The 25,532-nt window shown below is 41.0% G+C and overlaps 2 protein-coding genes across 7 annotated transcripts in view; one reads left to right on the forward strand and one right to left on the reverse strand.

The window, feature by feature from the left end:
• RNF17 (ring finger protein 17) overlaps positions 1-3,338 on the forward strand; it is a 47,306-nt gene extending 43,968 nt beyond the window's left edge. For all 4 annotated transcript variants that reach the window (XM_083436050.1, XM_083436048.1, XM_083436049.1 and 1 more), the window contains 4 exons: positions 633-768; positions 957-1,143; positions 1,600-1,698; positions 3,173-3,338. In XM_083436050.1, coding sequence (XP_083292176.1) covers positions 633-768; positions 957-1,143; positions 1,600-1,692 — 416 coding nt within the window. In that variant the 3' untranslated portion in view covers positions 1,693-1,698; positions 3,173-3,338. The remainder of the gene's footprint in view (positions 1-632; positions 769-956; positions 1,144-1,599; positions 1,699-3,172) is intronic.
• Positions 3,339-3,546: 208 nt separating this feature from the next.
• Positions 3,547-21,842, reverse strand: CPAP (centrosome assembly and centriole elongation protein). Of its 3 annotated transcripts, none has more exons than XM_083436100.1 (17): positions 20,348-21,842; positions 18,485-18,984; positions 17,869-17,992; positions 16,599-16,883; positions 14,526-14,664; positions 13,571-13,676; positions 11,777-13,352; positions 11,204-11,336; positions 9,377-9,542; positions 8,942-9,172; positions 7,831-7,930; positions 7,428-7,528; positions 6,679-6,783; positions 5,273-5,413; positions 5,104-5,188; positions 4,698-4,818; positions 3,547-3,856 (listed from the first exon to the last, which is right to left on the reverse strand). In XM_083436100.1, exons 2-17 carry the CDS (start codon positions 18,905-18,907, stop codon positions 3,664-3,666), a joined length of 4,029 nt encoding a protein of 1,342 aa, XP_083292226.1. In that variant the 5' UTR covers positions 18,908-18,984; positions 20,348-21,842; the 3' UTR covers positions 3,547-3,663. The 3 variants fall into 3 exon arrangements, with proteins under 3 accessions (XP_083292226.1, XP_083292227.1, XP_083292228.1); XM_083436101.1 differs by having other exon boundaries at positions 20,337-21,842; XM_083436102.1 differs by having other exon boundaries at positions 20,240-20,364.
• Positions 21,843-25,532: the final 3,690 nt, after the last annotated feature.

Below are 25,532 nucleotides of genomic sequence, written 5' to 3' on the forward strand. Positions count from 1 at the left end.
TCTCCTTCGGGTGTTGGAAGTCTCTCAAGTGGGTTTAGCTGTCACTCCACTTCTTGCAGGACATCAAAAAAACCAGATCATGATAACTGGGAAAGGGGGTGACAGCCATGGAGTGTTTCTGGCACACAGTAGCCATCTGCAAAACCTTTATCTACAGTTTATCACATCTCATAATAGTAGAGCTAGGGAGCCATCCAATGAAGCTGAATGTTGGAAGATGAGTAGGACGTAGAATGCAAGCCTAAATCTATTCCTTTGGATAGTTTAATTTAATGCCTTCCCAGTTTTGCTTAGCTAAAGGTGATCCGCAATGCAATATAAATGGTTATAGGAGAGGATACCCTTTTTTCAGCTGGAGGACTTCACTCACCCATGATCAACCCTTTGCATATCAAAGTGGGCATGGTCAAAAACCCTTTAAAAAAAAGAATTGGTACACATTTGGGGGCACAGAACCTTTTGGTATCACAGTAGAGAACTTATGAGGGCAGTCAATTTTAAAAACCTCTGCAAATTAACTTTATTTTAAAAAAGCAATGGGGGTGCATAAAACTTGGGAGCCAGATCCAGATTAACCACCCATGTTGCAGCATTGGGTGCTGAAATTTAAACCGCTTTTCTCCCTTCGTTAGACATGCCTTGCCTTGCAAAGTACAGTGATGGCTTCTGGTATCGGGCAAAGCTCATCTCAATTCATGAATGCAATCCTCTTTTGATTATGGTGGAATTTGTTGACTATGGATCCAGCGAAACAGTACCCACAAGCAGGTAAATCTATACATTCCTCATGTATTAGTGCAAATTGCTATTCAAGACAAGTGAAACTATGATCGGACATTGGTCTGTACTGAATATACATATTAACATCCTTTTACCACCACTTTGCAGCAGCTAACAAATTGCTTGTGGCCTGTCATCTTGAATAGTGTTATTCACTGACTTTAATTTTGCCTCAGGTTACGTCAGCTTCCTCCTGAGTTCATGCAGTATCCTGCTCAAGCGTTCAAAGTTCTGCTGGCTGGATTTAAACCAGCTTTGTGTGAGTCGCACACAAAAATTCCGTATTGTTCCGAATGGAGCATGGAAGCATTGTGGACCATGATAGACTGCTTCCAAGGGAAAAATCTCTATGCTTCTTCACTGGTAAAGTCTTCCCTTATTTTATCCCAGCCAACTCTTCCCATCCACAGACCTAACTGTAACTTCCCTTTCCCACTTTCAGTATTCAGGTGGAATTTTAAAAGGTTCCTGTTCACCCGGACATCTGATGGCTGAAATATAGTCTGTGCAAGAGTGATAAATGTTGCCTGTAAAACAACATTTCCATATTTGGGGCTTTTTGTGAGGTGGGGGGTGTCAGTATTCTCTCAGAACACTCTTTAGTGAAAGCCTACAATTCTGTCTTGGAATAGTTTCATCAAACTCACTCCAGCTGTGTGCCACCCCTCTATAATGGGAGTTTTGCTTAGGAAGCAGACAAGATTTGGATAACCAAGAACAGAAGTTTAGAACTCTCATCATTGTATAGTTTTGGAAACTCTAATACGTACTGATTCTCAAATGTTGCCTGTTGACATTGGCCGTATATCTTACTTGCAGACGCATTCACCAGAGCATACCGTGTTTGTATATGAAGATGGGCACCTAGTTCACATGAAACTAGTAGAAATGGGATTTGCTGAATTAATTTAGTGACTGGTAAGCACACTGTCTTATCTATTAAAAGCTTTTTTGTCCTACTCTTCGACTTTAAAGGGTCACAAGGGAGCTTGCAGATCAGTAGAAACACAAAGACTACCCGTGTCCTCAAGGTCTAAAAGATGCAAGGAAAAAGGAAAAAGTAATGAGGGAAGGGAAAGGCTGGCACTTTTAGTAACGTTGCAGTTCTTACAATCACTGGCCGGGATGGAAACAATCCATGTAACTTGGTGGAATGGCCTACTATTAGTTGTCAAATGTGAAGAACCAGAGATGAATAAAACAACATCTAGAGAAGTATCTGAATTCCTACCCTTCACCAGAAGGTCTCGGGGTAGGCATGTAAAGGCACCACTGAGTTAAAACATTGAAAATTCTGCCACTCACAATCCCAAACAGGAATTGCATAGACATATTTGTATTTTATGAGTTTTAAGATGGTTCATTTTGTAGTCTCAATAAGAAAATAAAGGCTTTAAAAAATGAAAAAGATTGTATCAAGAGGGCCCTACTGGATCAGGACCCTCTCGTCCAGCACTCGGTTCTCACTGTGGACAGCCAGATTCTGAATGTAAGTGTGCTCTCCCCCCACCTGCAAATACCAGCAACTGGCGTTTAGGGAAATACGTTCTGAAATAATTTGGGAAATTGTTACAGATTCTGCTTAGAAGCAGTAGGCAAACTGTAATGAAAAACGGACAACTTCAACAGATGTCCAGATTTTAAAATTATATACCTGCATTAGTAACTCAACCAATAGAATTTTTGCATGCCAATTTGTCATAGAACAAAGAGTAAGTATAACTAGCATTTTAATAAACAGATGTTGCCAACGTTTTTGGAGCGAAAGACACATTTTGAATTTTGAGAGTGCTCAAGGTGCCAGCCACACAGTGGCTACTATGGGGTGTATGGCTTAACAAAACGAGAGTTTGGCCATGGTGAAGTTTTTCCTATAATTGTATTTCTGTACAAGGGTTAATGTGTTAAATTTCTGCTTAGAAAATAAAAGGAGGAAAAGTGCATTAAAGGGGCTGAGAAAACAAGCTCTTTAGGAACTCAAGCAATTCATCAGTCACAGCTCTGACTTAACTTACTGGTGAAAAACAGACGAGCAGCAAGACTTGCTCATTTCATGGAAATTGCTTAGACAGGTGCTTGCAGATTTTGCTTCATATTTTGCTTAAGAGGGGTAGACACTCATCTTAAAATAAAAGCTTGGAGTCTGGGCCCCTGCTAGGAATAGGAGGGAAGAGATTTGAAAGTCTAAAAATGCAGCCAGGGAAAGGTTACCTCGAAAGAAATGTGACCCTCAGCCTCATCTCCTGTCAGAATTAGTGCAGCAAAGCATGCAGCAGGTGGTGATGCCAGTTGCCCACCTTGGCTTTTTGCTATGGGAGAGCATGTAACATTTTAATACTACAACATCAAGGCAAGGCTTGCAGGCTTTGACATTTTTTTGTTTGTTTTTCAGATGCAGATCATTAGATGAAAACAATACCAGAATAAAGAGATTTCATTTGGATTTGTTACTGTTTGTTCCCTGATAAGTGCAGTTACCTTTTTTCTTTGTTGCAAGTTGAAATACTTGCTTTGTGCAAGTACTAAAGGATGTTCATTAAAATTATTGAAGCAGAAAACATCTTGTTTGTGTTGGTTTATTAGGTTAAATAAGTGTAAGATGTGGGCTTACTGTAAAAAGGAACAAAGTGTGTATGATTGCTTCAAAATGGTTATAACCTGCTTTGGCAACAAGTTGTTATCCAAAAATAAGAAACAAAAGTTTAAGTGTCATATTTGAAATGTATTGCTATTTACATATTAGGACTTGTGTGAGTAGGAATAGCCTTAATCTTTAAAAACAAGTTTATTGACAAAACATTTTTACTATGTACAACCTTTACAAACATTTTCTGAGAAGAGAAAACATGGATAAATATTAAGACCTGAACAAAATATGAACTTTTAGAGGATGGTGTCCACAATAATCTCACCATCCTTATCTTTAACTCTAACTCGACCCGAAGCATACTGTGTTTCTTGGCGTCCATCGGCATACATTGTCTTAACGGTACCGTCTGGATACTCCCGTCTCTTGAAATGGGCTGTATGCACTTCCTGCTGGCCATTACTGAACTCGATAACCTTACTTCCATCCCTTAAAGTAGAAAGGCAACCTTTAAAACCAATGTAATGTTATAGCTAAATTCTGCTGGGAGGTACAATTAAGAATGCAGCTAATTGTTCTAACTGCCATACCTACTACAGCCTGCCTACTGAAAACGTAACTTTAAGAAGCATCTCTGCCTCATATCATTTGGGTTCTTCCCAATGTGTACTTTCCGCACAACAAATCTTAGCCTACACAGGAAGTATTCTTAAATTGCTGAGATTATCATCTTGACATCTGCCCAGCAGCTTCATGTTCTCTGGCACCCACCTTGTATTCCTGAAGCTGGCCAGAGTGGATAAGGGTACCATAAAGACTGTCATAGCACAGTTAACACTGAGGATTTTGTTCTTGACAGCCTTTCTCTTCCTCCACAGTCTTGTTTCCTCAAAAGGCATTTTTAATGTGTGTCACTACTTTTTCTGTATGGTCTAAACCACAGAGCCTAGGGCTTGCCGATCAGGTCGGCGGTTTGAATCCCCACGACAGGGTGAGCTCCCGTTGCTCGGTCCCAGCTCCTGCCAACCTAGCAGTTCAAAAGCACATCAAGTGCAAGTAGATAAATAGGTACCGCTCCAGCAGGAAGGTAACCGCCATTGCTGTGTGCTGCCCTGGTTCTCCAGAAGCTGCTTAGTCCTGCTGGCCACATGAGCTAGAAGCTGTGGACAAACGCCGGCTCCCTCAGCCTATAGAGCGAGATGAGCGCTGCAACCCAGAGTCGTCTGCGACTGGACCTAATGGTCAGGGGTACCTTTCCTTTTTCTATATGGCTGCAGTAAATGCAGTCCAAACTTAACACTTAAAATAGTTTTCTGAAAATAAATCTTACTGCTGTGTGCGGACAATGGTGCCATCAGGGAAAATGGTCATTTCTCGCCCATCCGTGTACACATTCTTAATGGTTTGATCAGGGAATACAATCTCTTTCCTTCCATCTGGAAAATGCTTTTCTGCAAGGAATGAATGAGCATACCTCATGTCAGAATACTCATACGCCTTGTAAGTAGTTCTTGCAATTTAATGGTGTGCCATCAATACACACAAATACACAGCAATTTATAGAGCAGTACAATAATAAAATAATATTATTAATTTATTATTTATACCCCACCCATCTGGCTGAGTTTCCCCAGCCACTCTGGGCGGTTCCCAATCAAGTGTTAAAAACAATACAGCATTAAATATTAAAAACTTCCCTAAACGGCTACAAGCAAGACAGCCAGGTCTCTGTTTACCTATTTGTCCATTTGAGAAATGTAGGACCTCTAAGCCTGTGGGGTAGGTGGTGTGCGTAGTCTTGGCATCTGCATAATAGTATATCTGTTGAGAAGAGTTAACAAATTTAGCATTAATAGAACCTTCTGTCGATATCTGAATGGCACATACTTCTTACTGGATACATACCACTCTCCGATCATCCAGAACTTGCTTTACATCCCCATTAAAGAAGGTTACAGTTGTAGTCTTCCCATCACAGCTCACTTCTTTCCGTGTGCCATTGGGGAAAATAATCAGGTGGGATCCATTTTTTAAAATCTTTTCAACCTGAAATAAGATAAATAAAAGCATGTATCGTAACAATTCTGACTGTGGACTTCTACAGGCTAAGCCGAGCAGAGAATAAGAAAGGGGAAGAGGCCAAAAACAAACCCAAACAGAGCTTATTTGATAAGGGATAGTATCCGTCCCAATTCTAAATATGGTGCCCTTAGAGATTCACAAATCCAGAGGGCCAGAAATTGATGTAGGGTTTTTCTTATTTATTTAATTGCGGGCTTACATGAGTGGGCCACATCACTCAAAAGAACAATCCCACCCCCTTTTTGTAGGCAGATCACTCTCAGGTTAGGCCTTCACATAAGCACAAGCGTTTCTCTGTGCACTGAGAAAGATCATACAAGCCTGAAGTTCATTCCCACATTTGCTGTGGGGTATAACCATTAACTGTAGCTGAGCATGAACTGACCTTGAGTATTAGGCAAATGCATGGGAAACAGCTGCAAGACTGTATAAAAGTAGGCAATTTGGTTTCCTCTGCATAATAGGGCCTGGACCTAAATTCAGCATGAAAGCTTAGTTGAGAGGAACATGGATAATCTCTTGTTATAGATAGCAAAACTGTATTGAGAAGACTGTCTTTATTTACAAGGACCTTAACAGGACCGCCTAATCCCTGCCCAATCACTGCGGTCTTTGGCAGAGTCAGTTTTAGTAGGTCTACTGTGGCAAAGATGGAAGCCATGCATTTAGTATTGCAGGCCCAATTTGGTGAAGCTCCCTGAACTTCCAGACTTTTATTCCAGGAGACTTTATGTCTGGTTTTATAGTTTTAACTAATTTTCACCTTTTCTGATTTTTTTATTTCTTGTACAGTGCTTAGATATGATAGTAGTTAAGTGGTATATAAATATGAAAAATACATAAATAGTTACCACCTCCTATTTTTCCCTGCGTTCTTTGGGCTCCATTCTGAAAATTAGGCAGAATGGCATAAACATCTAGTTCAGATCCAAAAAGGCTCCCAAGCATAGCAGCAGCAGCACTGCACTTTCATAGGTGGTGCAGGTATGGAACTGGTCATCCTTTCTGAGGCAAGAAAGAGCAAGCATTTCCTTTACATAGCAATGTTCTCCCGATACTACTTTCTGGAATCGCTTCAGAGCAGGGATGGGAAACCTGCTGCCCTCCTGATTTTGAGGACAATTCGCATTGAACTTGACCATGTTGGCTGGCCCCAAAGGAAGTCCAGCAGCATCTGGAGAGCCACAGGTTCCCCCACCCATTTGCTAGAAAAAACAACAACTTACTACCTTTCCATCAGGATGATTGGCTTCACTCTCTATTTCGTCTTCACTGTCTGATGAATCGGGACTTAGCGATGGTGACGATTCAACAGTTCCATTACCGGGTAAATTCTGAAATGGGGAGGTGGGGGAAACTATAAATTTGTCTTCAGAGGCAAATCATATTACTGTGGGCACTGGATGGTGACAAACTGGGAACTTCTCCACGAGACAAGCTTCCTTCATGTAAACTGAAATACTCTACCGAAGTGGTCTTCAGACTACCATTACAGGACCCTTTCCACAATGACATGTCTGCCATGGTTTAAATGTGCAAACCTAAATTTCCTGGACTGCTCATCCCACAAAATACTACACCTGAAGGCATGCTCTATTCCTATTCCGCAGAGAAAAGATGCCAATAGCAAAACGGGACAAAAATCTATTATACAACTACAGTATCCTACATTCTTTAAATTAGAATGTAACACTGTCTTCCCTAGAATTTAATATCTATAACCTTACATACATTTATACTGAATATAAATTTAATCCATAAAAATTGGGTTATTTCTCAACCAAAGGAACAGCATGAACAGTCAAGAAGAGCAAGAGAAGATTTAACATAGCAACCTCCCTAGCGTTTTCTTACTTCCTTGATGCTGCAATCATCCTTGGGTCAGTTTTGGTTATCTATTACACAGCTTAAACATTTCTATCCAAGGCACTAGGCTGCCTTATGAAACCAGGAGCCAACATTCTCGTACTTTACTTACAGCCATAAATGCTTTGGAGGAATCTTCAAAAGTCACTGCCACATTGTTCAAGCAACTCTCTTCAGGTGCAGCTGCTAGTTTAAATTTTGCACAGGGTCTTCCTATTTCAAACAAGAATAAAAGTATGATTCTAATATCTTATATTTCCTAGGACATGGGGAGAAGGTAGGTAGATCCCTCTCTAATTTTCTGCTACCTCATATTTTATTTAATTTGAGGCCCACACTAAATATTATCAGTGGCATTACTGCCTCTTGGGTAAATTACTGTAAAACATACCAGTGGGGGGGGGGGTGGAGGTAGCTGAAGTGTCAGAATGACAAGGTATGTAACATGCAGACTTGCATATAAAATGTCATATTGCTGCTTACTAGAAATGGTACTGTATCCTAATTATAGTTACCTTCTGATGACAGATCACTTTTGCCATTCATCTTGCTGCTCTTTTCTGCTTGAGGAATTGAAGGCAGAGTCTGGGTTTTTTGCAATATAGCTGGAGAATGCTGGGGGGGATGTAAAGCAGGGGCCTATTGAGAATTTTTTTTTCTTAAAATGCTACAATGATAATATTCAGGAAAACAAACCTTTTCCCCGAAAAGTAAAAGGTGATTATTTTACCATATTTATACACCACTTTTCAAAATTAAGTTCACAAAGCTATTTGCAATATAAAACTAAAGTCAATATGGTAGGAAGCTGTTTACAACATGTATGCACTTTTGCTTAATCATACTTGGAACTGTGTGCCTGTAAGCTGTTCAGTAATATATAATATAGAGTGAAAGCCAACAGTGGCCGCCTACTCAGGTGGACTTCTCACTCTTCCCCACAACCTGCCAACATGTGCCCTGAACAGTTGAGGAATCCTCCAGAGCAGATTTGGATTGGGGGAGCACTAGTGAGGAGGAAAGGTGTGCTCATATGACTCCGGATACTCACTCAAACACTTTTGCCACTTTTGACAAGGCAGCTTGTCAAATTAAAAAAAGTTGAAAAGTTCTGTCCCAACAGTCCCACATTAATGATTCTATCTACTCTCCTACCAAAAGAGACAGACTAATGCAGGCATAGGCAAACTCCAGCCCTCCAGATGTTTGGGACTACAATTTTCATCATCCCTGACCACTGGTCCTGTTAGCTAGGGATGATGGGAACTGTAGTCCCAAACATCTGGAGGGCCGGAGTTTGCCTATGCCTGGACTAATGGCTCAAAAGCATCAGCCTGAGACTCAATAATGACAAGTACACAAATGTAAATCAAATTTGTGCAACCTAAGGTGCCTGGGCAGTTTGTGATTCCTTAATTCATCCTTTTCAGGCAAGTTTCAGGTGTGTTTTTCCTCCACGCAACTCTTATTGTCACAGCAACCCTGGGAAATAGGTTAGGCAGAGAAAGTGGGAGCTTCATGACTGAATGGAGATTTGAACCCGGGTCTCCCAGTCTGAGTGTGTCACATTAACTACTCTACCACTTTTACACCTGAAAAGAGATAGAAGGGGGAAAGAAACCTTACTGCTGACTCTGCTTTCTTATCACAGCCAGTTTTCTTCTTGTTTATAGACGCTTCTTTTCTCTTCCAAGCATCCAAACGAAATCGTTCCATAATTTTGATCTCTTCCCGTAGTTGCACATTCTCCCTAGTTAAGGCCTCTATCTGGTCTCTAAGACGAATGTGGGTTGTTGACCATTTTGTCTCTCTTCTTTTTAAATCTTCCTGCAAGGTTGCCATTTGCTGCTTCAAAGCCTTGAGAAAACAACATGCAAGCAGGTCATTTTCTGCTATGTTAAAATACACAAACTGAAGAAAAAGACAAATCACTTTATACTGCAGTAATAAATGCAATACCTGTAATAAAATTACTCAGTGGACATTCTCCACCTTAAATCAACAACCAGTAAATCTGATCCCAATCAAAGTAACCATATAGGCTTTCCCCTGCATTCATACCTGAATTTCATCCCGTTCCTTTTTATCTGGAATAGCTCTAGCTGCCTGTGCATACTTCTCAAAAACTTTACGTTCTTTTTGCAGCTTTCTTGTTTCTTCTTTTTTAAATTCTTCTATTCGAGCAAGCTCTTTGGTTTTCTGTTGTTCAAAGTCAGCAACTTCTTTCCTGAAAATTGACAGTAATAATTTCAGAACAGCAAAAAATGCTGCTCCTTGCAAAATTGTATGTTTTATTGATAACATTGTATCTTAGGAATGTTAGCTCCCCAAGACACCCCTTATAGTATATTTTTAAAAAGCTCTCCTAGAACACAACCACCAGACACTGTTGCTGTAACAGACCTCACGCTTTCTTAGGTCATCCTTCTTGGGTCTCTACTTAAATCCCAGTAAACCAACAGGCCATATCTTCAGAAACTCCACAATATTTCTTGATTAGCAAAATAGGTAATTTCCAACTGCCCAGTAAAATAGCTGCATAGTTTATTGTTTGCAAACTACTAAATTAATTAGCCCTGTATGATGCATTGTCTCTGGCATCTATTACTGCAGCTAAATTAGTCAATTGCATTGTTATCAACTGTTATCTAGATGTCAGTGCTTTGAGATTTAATATTAAGGGAAGGTACTTCTAGGTACTATTCTGCCCCTGTTCTGTGGGTCCCACTGGCTTGCACATTGTCCTGCATGCCATTTTAAACACATGTTGTACAGCTGGGCTACTATGTCTTCTGCATAGGGCCTCATTATTAATAAAGTCCAGAAACCTGTAACTGGTACAAAACATGGCAGCTCAGTGGTTCATCAGAGTATGTGACTCTCTTATTGAAACAACTGCCCTTGCTTCCAACTTGTATCGTGCCCCAATTGCTAGTGGAGAATTTAAAGCCCTTCGTGGTTTGGGACCAGGATAACTGAAGGGCAACCTAGTCCTGTATGAACCCACTCGTCTGTTAATACAGTGGTGCCCCGCAAGACGAATGCCTCGCAAGACGGAAAACCCGCAAGACGAAAGGGTTTTCTGTCTGCAGAGGCGCTTCGCAAGACGAATTTCCCTATGGGCTTGCTTCGCAAGACGAAAAATGACGGAAAAAATCGAATATTTTTTTTTGCTCCAAAACCCCTTATTCTGAATCGCTAAGCTGCTAAAAGCATTTTAGCAGCAAAACCGCTAATCCCCCCCCTAAAAAAGCCGTTTTTAGCCCTTTTTTAGCCAATAGCGCTAATAGCGCTACCCCGTCAATGGGCTTGCTTCGCAAGACGAAAAAACCACAAGACGAAAAGACTCCCGGAACGGATTCTTTTCGTCTTGCGAGGCACCACTGTATCTTAAGCTCTCTTGTGCATTCCCCTGAACTATACTTAGTTGGCACCCAAAAGAGGGGCCTAGAAGAACCAGGTATACTATTCATAACCATTTCAGTGGCCTCCACCCAGGTTGTGAAAGACCCTCGCAAACTCTTCCCATCATTTCATCAAAACCTTCCTTCCTGCTTATTAGAGGGGTTTTTGGGGGGGGGGGGGTCATTTTAAGCTTCTGCACCAGACTGTATTAGTTGCACTGAAATGTTTTTATCACTTGAGAATATGCACTTGTTTTCAATAGCTGCCTTTTCTCTTTTTGTTTCTTGCTGCTTCTAGTAATGTGGGTTTCATTTATTGTTTATACATTGTTAGCCACCTTGAGCTTTTTAACAGGAAAGGATGGATTTATGTTAAATGAATGGGTTGTCATAGATGGCAGGTGGGTCCTAAGTGGCAAGCCTGCTCTAGGTTAAATCAACTTCACATCAACAGGATAAAAATCAGACAGGCTCTTTAAGTTACCTGAACTTCTCCAAAGCCTTCTCACGCTCTTCTCGAAGTTTTGTGAGGGACGCATTTTCTTCCCTAAACCGTTCAATTTCAACTTCCAATTCAACAAGTTTCTCTCTCAGTAGCTGGGAACGAGCCATGTCTCCTGACAAAGAACAGGTGCACAATGTTTGATGCACAAATGTCAATGTATACACCATACTGTTGTGTGGTAACGTTTTACCAGTTTCCCACCCTCTCTGATCTTTGCCATCTTTATAGGAGTTTTAAAGCCAACTCCGCTGACTTCCAGGTCAGCTTTTACGCATACATATCCAGACTGAAACTATGAGTGAGTCGCTGTAAGACTGGATGAAATAAATGGGCTTAAAACACATAAAATTGTAGCCATTAAAATAGAAACCAGTCTGAAAAGCAAATTGGCTCCAATAAATTGCTTGGCAATTTGTTGAAGAATCTAAAACCCTGAGAATGCAAGCTGAAAAGCAGGACAGAGGGATATAGGCTTTGAAGATTACTACTGCTATTGAGGAGATTTATGGGACTGATTATTACGCTCAATACTCATTTATCCCTCTTACTTACCTCCTGATTCTTCCTGAGACACATTGGGTTTGGCATCATGTCTTTGCTGTGCCTCTACCTTCTGTTTGGGCCTCAGAGAAGGAAAGAGCTTCAGCATCAGATCTGTTGTGGGGGGTGCAATTGCCTCACTGTCTGCCACACTTTGCCTGGCCAGAACATCCCCTTTCTTTGCTACGGCAATCTTCCTCTTTATCCTTTTATCTGGAAAAAATGCCTCATTCGTAGCTGAACAGTCAGGGGACAACGGTCCTTTAATAACCAAGTCATCATTTGGTACTTGGGTACACCGACTCCCATTCTCGTCAAAGTCCGTCCACGATGTTTCGTCATCAAAATCAACTTGATTTCCATTTGCACAACACACAGTTTGAAATTCAGAACCCTTGTTTATCTTGCTACACTGGATGCTACCAACATTTTTTTCTAGTAAGCCAAGGGAGGCATCTCTATTTGTGCCTTCTTTGTACTCTGAAAATTCAGGACTGTCACCTCTATGACTCAAATCAAACTTTTTAGCTCTCTCAGCAGGCTTTATGGTAGTCTCAAATTCCTCCTCAGACCCCAAAGTCACATCACTACTTTCACCAGATTTATCTTCGTCCCACTCAGTGTCTCCAAAACCTTGAAACTCAGTGGGGAAAGCCTGAAGCATTTTACTGTCAATTTTATTTTGATGATCCTTCAGCATTTCAGATGCCTGGGATTCAGTGATCATCCCTCTGTCCTTCTCATTGTTTGCTGGTTGGGAAACACATGCGTCTCCATTTCTGTTCTCCACAGCTGTAGCGTCCTGCACATTTATCTGCTGTTGTTGCTGCCTCGATTTAATGGGAGTAGAAGACAGTCTGCGCCCTGTAGAAATCTGCTGGCCTTGATCCAAGATCCTTACAATAAGTGAGGAATTGCTGGCAAAGGAGATTTCATCAGCAGCCTGCTCTAGAAACAAAAATTCATCCAATTCAATTTCCTCTTTTTCCTTTTCAGTATCCCAGTTTTCCAATTTCTTCTGGAAAGAAAGTTCAAAAGAGAGGTCTAGGTCTTTTTCAGAGGAATTTGTAAGATGTTTGGTCACTTGTGCTGGTTGCGCATACTTTTCTTTGGGTAACTCACAGCCAATTTCATCCAGCTTTGCAAGTGCCATTATATTATCTTTATTCTTTTCTCTTTCACCATTTATTTCTGACCTGGCAAACTCTCTCAGTTGTCCAGATTTCCTTTCACTGGGATTTCGTCTTGTAGATGAAGGGATGGCTTTCCCAGCACAAGTTCTGAGCACTGCTGTTTTTCGAGCGGGAAGAGCTGGAGCTTTCTTCATTTTACCATTCTGATTACCATTTTTAGACACAAAATTGTCAGAATTTTGTTCTTTATTTGAAGTGGCCGTTTTCCGGTGAAGCTGTGGCTTGTCTGCTTTAACTGGGTTTTTTACTTCTGATGCATTAAGGTGAGGAGTTACTTTGCTTTCTTTCTGATTAGCTGCTTTGCATTTTGCACCAGCAAACCTTCTTAAACCTTCACCTCGTTTTAGAAAGGGTCGTTTTGCAACTGGTGTCTGGAATGTTGATCTTTCAGAATCCTAAAAATCAAAAACAAAAAGACCTTTTCATTTTCTTATATTTCTATTTATGTGTTTTGCTTGCTCTATCAAAGTACTAATATAAAACTTTTTGGGACGTCTGGAATTTCATGTGTTGCACCTACAAGAGTGAAACCAACATAACTGAAGCAGGAACTTATTCTCACAGTTGTTATACATTTTATATATAACTGCAAGAAGCATTTCTAATTACTAACCTTTTTATTTCCTTTTTGGCTCAGCCGTTGTTCTTCTAGTCGTATCTGTTCTTCTAGGAACTCTTCAAATGTCTGTTTTCTTTCTTGAATACTAGCAGCAACAGGTCTATTGCAAGACACTCACATTTTATTGTCAGATCTTATAAAAGACAGGATATTGGTTCATCACAAAGGAATGGATCCCTTTAAAGTGTTGGTGTTGACTTTTAAAGCCCTAAATGGCCTCGGCCCAGTATACCTGAAGGAGCGTCTCCATCCCCATTGTTCTGCCCAGACACTGAGGTGCAGCGCCGAGGGCCTTCTGGCGGTTCCCTCACTGCGAGAAGCAAAGCTACAGGGAACCAGGCAGAGGGCCTTCTTGGTAGTGGCGCCCGACCTGTGGAACGCCCTCCCATCAGATGTCAAAGAGATAAACAACTACCTCACATTTAGAAGACATCTGAAGGCAGCCCTGTTCAGGGAAGTTTTTAATGTGTGACATTTTAATGTATTTTTAATCTTTGTTGGAAGCCGTCCAGAGTGGCTGAGGAAACCCAGCCAGATGGGTGGGGTACAAATAATAAATTATTACTATTACTATTATTATTAAAAGGAATCATGTCCCTCTTTCTCAGAGTGACAACCTCCTTCCCCATAGACCCTCATTCCCCATAACAGAAGAGGACCCTGATAATAAGACACCTCAACTATGTCTCAAAGGCCTCTTTTATTTTCTCCAGGTTAGCTACCTTGGTCTCAAGGGGATAGAAATCTTGTGCAGTGTGCTTCTGACTCTCAGAGAACAAGCATACACCCACAACTTCTGTCCAGCTTTCAGGTCATTGTACATATGACACTCTGTGCAATACACTGGGTAGTTGCCACTGCTAGTTTTCTACCTTCACAACTGGGTTTCTTTTTTGGGAAGTGGGGGGTTGTTCACTGGGTATCAAGGCCATTTTGCATACAAACTCACCTTTCCTCAGCATTGGGTGTTTCCAAGCACTTCCCTCCAATCTGGCTTTCAGAGGTCTCTGCATCCCTGGTGCTTTTACAACTAATGTCACCATCTACATGTCCGAGTAGATTTTGCTCCAGAATCTGACTATTTTCTCCTGCAAAATAAAGAGAAAAACTTGACATTTCACTCAGCTGGCATGAAGCCAGAGGAGATAAGCCCCCCGCCCGCCGGCCCTTCATTCAAGTTACAAACCTTGCTTTTCTTTGTTTGATCAAGTCCTTATTCAAGACACAGAAGGCCTCTTGAGCTATCTGTGCAGCTGATCAGCTGCAAAAAAGCAGTGCAGCTGATCAGCTAGCCAATTTCTACTCAAAGTACCAGTTTACTAGCTCACTAATATTTAAGATTTTTTTCTCAACTTCTAAGTTGAGCAGACCTTGGAGTAGCTTACATAAGAACAACACAGACATATATGTTGTATTGTATTGTAGGGATATTGTAGTTTAAAGTTTTACTTTTGTATATATGTAAGATGCATTGGCACAGAAATAAAAGAAAAACAGTGCCTGCCCACATGCTTACAATTCAAACACAACAAAATGAAAGCACAGGGAATGAAGAGGAAAATAAGCAAACTCAGGCACCAGTCCCAAACGTTACACCTGCCTACATACACTTGTGTCACAATTGCAGCAGGAACTTGGAACTGAATTTTAATCAGTCCCTTTGTCATTGTCTAGCCAGTCAATTTATCTTTCAGCCATATCTTTACAACAACTGCAAATCCAGAAGCTCTTTTAATGAATAAAGTTCTTCACACTTTAAATAGGAAGGTCCGCTGGCTCTTGACAATATATATGATCTCCTATGCAAAACAATGTGTTTCATCTCTAACTGAATGAAGGTATTTGGTGTAGCTCAGTAGCTACAATTATGATCCAGAAAGTTAAATCTCAGCTCAGCTCACCCTACAACTCAATAGATGGTCTGAAATATACCATTAATTCGCCTAACAAGCCCCCATCCCATGTGCAATATTTACTTCACAGGGCTATTTAAAATATTTCCGAGGTCATGATGTGAACATAAGAACTGCACCACTTTATATTGCACCCTGTTAGGTTTCCTGATTACACCTATAACATTTAATCATATCCTCTGTCTCCATGCTTACCAATGATTTTATGTATTTGCTTAGAATACGTCTATCCTACAAAAAATTCCACTTCCCTTTACAGGCCATGTTACTGCCTATAACCTGGGGTGAGGTTATTGCTGAGCCCTGTTGGGCCTTCTGTGTCCATAGCATGAATGAATTGTGCCCAATGCATTTACTACTACTACTATTACAGAAGATGGCTGAAAAGTAGTATTAAAGTGATCTTAAAAATTTGATTGTCCTTAATAGCCAACCAAATAATTGCTTGCTAATGGACTGATACTCCCCCCCCCCCTCCAAGGAGGACAGGCAGTGTCTTATTCTGTGTTACCACTATGAGCATCAAAGGTGCTCTGAGCTTCTCTGAGGCCCAGTGCTACTGTGGGGAAAGTCCCTCTCCTCCTCAGCTCTTAGCACTATAGAGTTAGGAGTGGGGAGAAATTTAATATGCCATATGCCTTGAAAAGGCTCAGAAAGAAGCAAAATACAGTCACACCTAGGGTTGCAAACACTGCGGGTTGCGCGTTTTCGGGTTATGGACGCGCCGATCCTGGAAGTACCAGAACAGATTACTTCCAGGTTTTGGCACTCACACATGCGCAGAAGCGCCAAATCGCGTCACACGCGTGTGCAGACGCAGCACTGTGGGTTGCGAACGTGCCTCCCGCACGGATCACATTCGCAACCCGAGGTTCCACTGTATGATCTACCACTGATATTTAGTGGTAGGTCTGGAAGATTCCTTTGCACTGCTTCAAACTCTGGAGAAAAAGCAGCATCTCTCCAGAATTAAAGAACGTGCTCAGCAGCAGCAAGCACATTTCTGGACCTCAATATTTAAATGTTCTCAGTAACCTTTACAAAAACCTCTGATATTAGTATTCATACAGGCAATATTAATAATTAGTTTAGTTAGACGAATGTTTTACCTGAAGTGTCATTTTGATCTTCAACCTTCAATTCATTCTGCATTTTGAAAGACAAATCTAAAGCCTCTCTCTCACAAAAAGGATCTGCAGAGATGGTTCCCTTCAATATTTGGCCATTCTTGGATTTTTGAAGAGAATCCTTTTGTTCAACAGGAGAAGGAATGCAAGGCCCACTGTTCCAATAAACACTGTCTCCATTGCGATGTGGTGGAAGAGACGGCACAGGAGGTGAGTGAGATGGATGATCACATCTTTGACTCAAGCAATCTTCCATTACACGAAAGCCTTACAGTTAAACAGAAAACCATAGCAGAGGATATTTGTATTACTTATGTGGAGAAATAGCAGAAGGGGTGTGGTTTTCCTGTCTTTATGTATTCTGCCAGTAACAGGATTTTTAGAACCATTATCAAGAAAGCCTGAAACCTGGCAATGCTTTAGGCATGCAGTTGCCAACCATCCATGTAGCAAAAGATGGATAAGAAGAAACAACTGCAAAACTTCTGGTTGAGGATTTTGTAATATCCACTGTATATTCATCTATTTGTTTACTTCATCTTTGATCAAGAAGCTCGTCAAAATAACTAGAACCTTCCATTTCTTGGTAGTCAATAGTCAATATTGTTATCATGAGTATTGCATCTCTTTTTAGATCAGATTGGTGGATCTTGTGATCCACTGAGCTAAGCACAATCACCAGCTATGCAGTGGCCCACTAAGGGCTCAGTAAGCCTCCTGTTTTTGCTGCCTATGTGGGCTTGCAATCACAAAAAGGGGCAAGAGGAGATGTCAGACCACTGGCAGGCCACAATACATGGCTTATGGACTGTGCTCAACATGGTGGGTTGAAGATTAAAGAAAACTATTCTAAACAATATGATTTCCCAGCACCAGTGAAATCCCACAATGTTCATTCTGTCCTTAAAATGCAACTTGGGCATGCCAGTTTATACAAGCAAAAGAAAATGACCTGCAAACATTAGCAGCACCCAAATGGAGTCTGTCTCAGAGCTTGAGCAACATCCCAATAAATACTAATTTTAAAGATGCAAGAGGAACTTTCAAGGACAGATCATTATTGGGAAGCTGTAATATGGAAAGCAGCCCCTGGTACCAATTCTGATTTGATACAAGAATTCCTGACCAAATAACTATTTGACTAAGCAATGTTTATGTATTTTAGCAGTGTCCAGGCATAAAAAACCTTATCTATTTCTGTCTGTTTTAACCATGCTACAGTTGTAAAGACAATTTCAGCATATCCCCTTACCAGTATGTGTTTGCTGCTCAGAGACCATTGAAAGTAGTTTCTGTTGTTCTTCCATTAGCCTTTGAATTTGCTCCATTTGTTGCCTTTTCAGCTGTTCCTGCTTGTGCTGTTGCAGTCCTTTGAGCTAAGAAGCCAAATACATTATTAGAACTCGCATATTAGAGCAATTAATCTAATCTTTATTTGTAAGAAAATAGTTCACAGACACGTCAGAATACACTAAAGCGACCACAATTTACACTAGGGCCCAAGTCCAACAAGTGCCATTTGGACTGTAGAATTACATATTAGTACACAACTAGAATCAAAATAGACAAATAGGCATTGCAATACCATACTGAAATTCAAGCCTCAATTCATCAGTAAAGCCTACCAGTCTCAAGCAAAACAACACTGTTTCATAAATATACCTGCCAAGGGATAAGCTAAACTGCCTCATTAACAGAGCTAGAATATAGTAGTGAATAGCACAACTGCCACCATCATAGTTTCATGGGGTTCAGTATGCAAGTTCAGCTTATTGGGTCACAAATTGTGCAGTATTGACTTGCGAAAATACTGCTTTTTTTCTAGACAGAATAAATAATAGGTGTAAATAGAGGCTTTTTTTTTTTACCTGCTCAAGCTTTTGAAGAAGTAGATCAGTGCAACATTCTTCATCCAGACCATCCAGCTGATCACATTCAGTATCACTTTGCAGGGCTACCCACTGACCTGGTGCATCTTTAACAATTAGCATTTGCTCCTCCTTAGCAAATGAAATTGGAGAAAGTGTTTTGGATATGTCCAACTTGTCCCCACAAGGACTGCTCAATGCAACAGCTTGCTGTATCTGTAGAGAGTTTTCACTTAGAGAAATGCTGCTGGAACTGTGTAGTGAATTACTTGAAACACCTGGTGAGGCATCGTCAATACTGAGTGCTCTAGTGGTTTTCAAACTATGGAAAGAAGGATTTAATATAACTCCAGCACGGGGAGCATTAGACATCCAGTGTGCGATCAAGTTTTCTTCCCAATTCAAATCTGTAGAGGTGGCCATCTGGGAAATAATTGTTGTAGTCCAACCTTAACTAATCTATATCGCTGGCCAAGGTCTTTGATACCCAACTTCAGTACCTGTACAATAAAACAAAGATTTATCAAGTGGATACACAGAATCCATCATTCTTTGCATGACAGTGTTCACTCAGAGCCCAGACAGAACCAGCTTGGTCCTTCAGTCTTGGTTACATGAAATATGGGGCAGGCTAGGCAATCATTAATTCATAGTATAACATTATTTCAGATTATAACAGCAAATAAAACTTAACAAAAAACCAGACTAATACTACTCATTCATTCAGCCTTTCCCAGCATAATTTAAACAATTAAATCCATAAAAATTTATAATCCAGACATATTAAACACATAAAACATATAAAAAACTCAGAGCCACCATTAAGAAAGATTAAGAAGTTTTCAATTTGACTTTGAAATTCTCAACTAAGTTTCCTGAAACAATCTCAGTGGTTTTGGAAATATCAACCCTCATCAGATATTGGATTACAGAAAATAGAATTGTATAACATAGATAACTATATAACACTGGACCTAAAGGCTCTTCACTGGCTCCCAGTACATTTCCAAGCACAATTCAAAGTGTTGGTGCTGACCTTTAAAACCCTAAATGGCCTCGGCCTAGTATACCTGAAGGAGCATCTCTACCCCTCATCAATTAGCCAGGACACGGAGGTCCTCCTCTGAAGGTCTGCTGCTTCCCTCAATGTGAGAAACGAAGTTACAGGGCACCAGGCAGAGGCCTCGGCAGTAACATCCTCTCTTCAGATGTCAAGGAGATTAAGAAGTGCACAACTTTTAGAAGACATCTGATGTTTTTAACGTTTTATTATGTTTTTATATTCTGCCGGAAGCCACTCAGAGCAGCTGGGGAAACCTAGCCAGATTTTTGGGGGAGGGGAGGGGATAAATAATAAAATTATTATTAAACTAAACAGGAAACAAAAAGTTTTAAGAATCAGGTCAGGACTCATAGCTGGTATTGCTTCTAATTTTATTGCCATTTGTGATTTTTAATTGAAAGCCACCTCAGCTTTCGTTATCGCAAAGAGGGGTGTGTGGGAAGTGTATTTTATATATATATAAAAGCCACAACTGGGCTGAGCCTCAGCCAGGGTCACAAACGGCAACACTTCCTGTGCTCTCTCATATTAAAAGGCAACAACCCATAAATACAGAGTGTAGGGAAAGAGGAGAATAAAACACAACGGACAGACATACACAGAAGACAAAATTAAGAAAAGAAAGCGGCCTCTGGAGACCGACTAATCTAGTAAGACGATTTCCGCAGATATTTGGGGAGACCCCAAATTACCTCACAGCGGCGTAAGAAGAAACCTAAACTTCCACGAGTGCCAACCTCCCCGCCCTCCTATCGGGCTGCTACTCCGCAGCGAATACACCCGCCAGACCTTTTACAAACCTGCCGCCATCCTCCCTGCTCCCAGCGCCACAGGCTGGACAATGCCGGCCGCGGGGCTTGTTGGGAGTTGCAGTTCCTGGCGGCCGCAATCCTCGCTTTTGAGGAAAAGTCGGCCCGCTATCGACTGCATTTCCCATGAAGCATTGCAAAAAAAAGGACGTTACAATAGGCGTCGTTAGTAAATACTGCGCTCGTCTTTCCAAACCGGCGGCAGTTAAAGGGTGGGGCCTCTGTCTCTGAGGAGGCGAGGAGTAGCGCATCGGTGTCGGGGCCCCCTCGGTTCCAGCTAAAGGCATTTATTAAAGAAGAAAAACAGACATAATCAGGATAAATAAAATGTCAAAACTAAGATACGCCAAGGGTTAAGATCACAATCCATTAAAAACCCCAAATAGTAAAGCTAATGACAGTGGTAGTCTTCTTCTTTGGTGATAACTCGTAGCCGATTGTCTTCCATAAACACGATTTTAAGAATGAGTCCGTAAGTGACTGTGGAGGCCAATTCTGGATCCACGTGTCCTTCCACAGTGGGGACATTGGTTTCCAGGCGGGAGTTGATCACGTGTGGATTTGCCAAGCATGGCTTCCTGTTGGCATGCTTCTCCCTTGCGGCCTGAGTTCGAGTGTCTTTAAAGTCCATGACACCTTTGGTAAAGGCTGTTCTCCAACTGGAGCACTCGTAAGCCAGTGTTTCCCAGTTGTCAGTGTTTATACAACATTTATTTAGATTTGCCTTAATACCGTCTTTAAACCTCTTTTGTTGACCACCAGCATTACGTTTTCCATTTTTAAGTTCTGAATAGAGTAGTTGCTTTGGAAGACGATCATCAGGCATCCACACAACATGACCAGTCCAACAAAGTTGATGTTGAAGAATCATTGTGATCTTTGCTTCTTCCAGTACACTGATATTAGTTCGCCTGTCTTCCCAAGTGATGTGTAAAATTTTTCGGAGACACCGTTGATGGAATCTTTCGAGGAGTTGGAGATGGCGTTTATAAGTGGTCCATGTTTCACAAGCATACAATATGGTTGGCAGTAGTACAATAGCTTTGTAAACAAGCATCTTGGTTTCCCTGCGAATGTCCCAGTCCTCAAACACTCTGCACTTCAATGGGGAGAAATCAGCACTCGCAGAGCTCCAGCAATGCTGGATTTCTGCATCAATGTTGGCCCTTGTGGAAAAATAACTGCCTAGGTCGGAGAAGTGATCGACATTTTCCTTTTTATATATATATAAATTTTTATTCATTTTCCAACACAATTATACAATTTTATCCAAGTTTTAACAAATTAATCTTTTTGAACTTTCTTCAGCTTCTCTGGTAATCATCCGTAATTACTCTTTAATACGCATTCCCTTCCTTGTATTGCCATTTGTCTTCCCTCCCCTTTCTATTTCTTTTTAACAATACATCTTAAACTTTTACAGTGCTTCTTGAAACCCCACTAGCGTTGTTTGCACATCACATACATTTTTCAGATATTCTACAAACTTTCCATTCCTTTAACCAACATAAGCATGCTGCTTCGTAGTATAATTTCATATCTGGCAGGGCGAAGCCTCCTCTTTCTTTCACATCTGTTAATAGTTTAAATTTTATTCTTGGCTTCTTACCCTGCCAAATACATCTTGAAATCACTCTTTGCCAGTCCTTAAAAATCCCTACCCCCTTAATAATGGGAATAGTCTGAAATAGAAATAGCATCTTTGGAAGCACGCTCATCTTTATCGTAGAGAGTCTGCCCCAAAAAGACAGTTTCATTCTACCCCACACCTCCAGGTCATTCCCTATTCCCTTCCAAACCTGTACATAATTATTTTGGAACAGGTCAATGTTTTTAGGAGTTAGCCAAATTCCCAATTTTTTTACTTTCTTCACCACCTCTATCTCTGTCTGTTGTTGCATTATTTCTATCGTATTATGCTCCATATTTTTGACCATTATTTTAGTTTTTTTTTTATTCAATCTAAACCCGGCCACATTTCCAAATTGTTCAATCTCCTCCAATACTTCTTTAACACTTTCCAATGGTTCTTCCATCGTTATAACCAGATCATCGGCAAAGGCTTTAACTATGTATTCATTCTGACCTACTGTCACCCCTTTAATTGATCTATTTTGTCTGATCGCACTTAAAAAGACCTCTAGGACCGTTATAAATAACAATGGCAAGAGCGGACAACCCTGTCTTGTTCCTTTAGATATTTTTATATCTTCCGTAACTACATTATTAACTATCAGTTTAGCTCTCTGCTCTGTATATATTGCCTTGATTCCATTGAAAAACTCTTTCCCCACCTCCATATACTCCAAATTTATCAGCATAAAATCCCATACTATATTATCAAAGGCCTTTTCAGCATCCACAAACATTAATATCGCTTGTTTCTCATTCCTGGCAGTCAGATATTCCAAAATATTAATTATATTCCTTACATTATCTTTCATTAGTCTGCCTGGCAGGAACCCTGCTTGGTCTTTATGGATAATTCTTGTCAATATCTTTTTCATTCTCTTCGCTAGAATCCCCGCAAATATTTTGTAATCCGTATTCAACAATGAAATAGGCCTATAATTTTTAACTTGAGTTAGATCCGAGTCTTGTTTTTGTCAGTATATGGAAACATCACAGCTGCAGACACCCAGATTGTGGACATCACATGATGCGCCTATCTGTGGGAAAGAAGAATTTCCCCGGACGTTCACAGGCTGGATAAGTCTTTGTGAAGAGTGTAATTTGAAACCTTCCGACTGCGCATGTTCAGGAAGTTTGTCAGACATGCTGGAAGAACTGAACTGAAAGGACGTGTTTTTCTCTAGTGCTGTAATGTCAGAAATAAACATCATGTAAATAGATTTCTGACTACTTTTCTTTCCCCTGCGGAAGCAGGAGGGAGGGGTTGTGCATTTTACCCACGCTTGGGAAAATGTCGCCTATCAAAATCTCCCTGGTCTGTCCAAGATATCAGCCAGAGGAGGTTACCGGTAAGCAAGCTCCGAGGACAGTGAGAGGGGCCAGCCTCTGTGGAGGGGGCTTGCAAACCAACAGTTTTGGAATCAATGTAATAAATGCTTCTTTCCACGTTTCTGGGATGTCTCTTGCTTTTAGGATATTATTCATAACTTCTTTCAATGGTATCATCAAAACATTTCTCATTTCTTTGTAATATCCTGATGTAAATCCATCTGGTCCCAGGGCCTTTCCCCTCTTCAGTTCTTTTATAACCTCTTCGATCTCTTCAACTTCTATTGGGGTATTCAGCTGGTCTTTTTGTTCTGTCGGGATCTTCTGCACCTTTTTGTCTTTTAAGAATCTTTCTATTTTCTTCATATTATTCCTTCCCTTATTTCTATATAGTTGCCTATAAAAGTCCAAGAATCCTTTTCTAATTTCTTTCGGACTGGCTGTCTCTTCACCATTCACAATAATTTTGTTAATTGTATTCTGTTCTTTTCTCTTTTTAATTTGCTTGTGTGATCAACATTTTCCAACGTTACACCATTGAGTTGGAGTTGTGGCGCTGCAGAGGGGTTATTTTGTACTTGTTGGTGCAGCACTTTCTTTTTTTGGATGTTGAGTGATAGACCTAGTTTTTCGTAAGCTTCTGCAAAGCACAATCTTCGCAGTAGGGCTCTGTTCCGATGGCACAAAGTAGTCACGACAAACTGGTAGATTCCCATCTGCTGCAGCCTTCATCCGCCTTCACAGCTGTTGTAACATACCACTAGTTATCATCTGCCTGTTCTGCCGTTGAGGACTTCTTGGATCATTCTTTGTCTAGCTCCTTCCCTTTGACCTTACCCCCTTGGGTGACCCAGCTGTGAGTACCATATTTCCCGACAGCTTCGTTCATAGGGGTCATAGGAACATGCAAGCCCACTCATCACGACAAGGTGATGTATCCAGCAAGCGGAGACAGTGGTAGTAACGCTATCATGAAACCTTAAAATAAATTTCCATCGACCCTTCCCCCCCCTTCCCCGTTTTATTCTGTGGTGATTGTGTAATGTTTGGGATCTTTTCTAGATGCCCACCTTCAGCTGGTTCCCACTACTGTGCTATTCAATACCCCTCCCTTATTAAATAAATAGAGACCACATCTCCACCAAGCTGTAGTTGTTGAGAGGAGGGTGTGCACTAGCAACTAGGCTTGATCATCAATCATAATTTTTCTAGGCAACCTTCAGGAATGTGAATTAACTAAAAACAGAATGGGTGTTGTGGCACATTTAAAGATTTGGATTAATGGCACAAGCTTCCACAGCAGGAGGGCACAGAGAGATGGTAAGGCAACAACATCCCCCCGTGCCTTTATATAGGGGTCCCCACATACTGGATCATAATATCTGAGGTTACTAGTGCAACAAACCAGATTGTGCCTAGAAACAGTCCCCTAGTCTTCACCCTTTGCCCACTCAGAATCCTGTTTCTCTTCATTCATTGCCAAAGTAAATAAATGAGTGGAAAATGTCCTAACCGTTCCTAGCATGTTTGTAAGGTGTGCACTTAATTTAGAATAAGCTCTAGCAAACATTAGGTACTAGCGGGGAGTGCCCAGCATTGCCCGGGAAGTCAATGGACAAAAAAAGAAAATAATGTATAGTGCAATTTGTGAAATTGTGGGCTGGCTGTGCATGCATGCATCCATCCATACCAGCCCAGTATTCCAGCTTGACCTGAAGAGCATTTGACCTAGCCCTAAATAAATTCTTTTGGGAGGGGAGCTACTATTTAATAATTAGGGTTAATTTGGTCTGCCATCTTGGTTCAAAATGGCACAATGTCAGGGAAGGACTGGATGAGGAAGAGTGGTGGGAGCTGCCCACCATGGATTAGATCCTGGATTGTGGTGTAGGACACTGCAGAGCAGTCTGCAGAAGCGATGAGCTGCAATGTGCTAGACTAGAGGCAGAGGATTTGAGCAATCAGGGGGGAATCAGGAGAAGGATCTGAGACTGAGAGTCAGACAGAGAGGAGTCAGAGGTTGCCCCTGCTACACAGAAAAGGTGTGCAGCTTGACTGGCAGCAAGATGACGGTGTAGGCCAGTAGCTCTCTAGCCAGAATGGGGAAATCACTCCTGAAGGTTGTACCTTAGGAGTGCTGCAGGGTTCAAGACTTTATTTTAGAGCAGACTTTGCAGTCAGGGCTGAGCAGACCCAAGGACAATAGTATTCAACA

Source organism: Podarcis tiliguerta (genome assembly GCF_965153285.1).
Source record: "Podarcis tiliguerta genome assembly, chromosome: 4".
In the NCBI taxonomy this organism is placed as follows: Eukaryota; Metazoa; Chordata; class Lepidosauria; order Squamata; family Lacertidae; genus Podarcis; species Podarcis tiliguerta.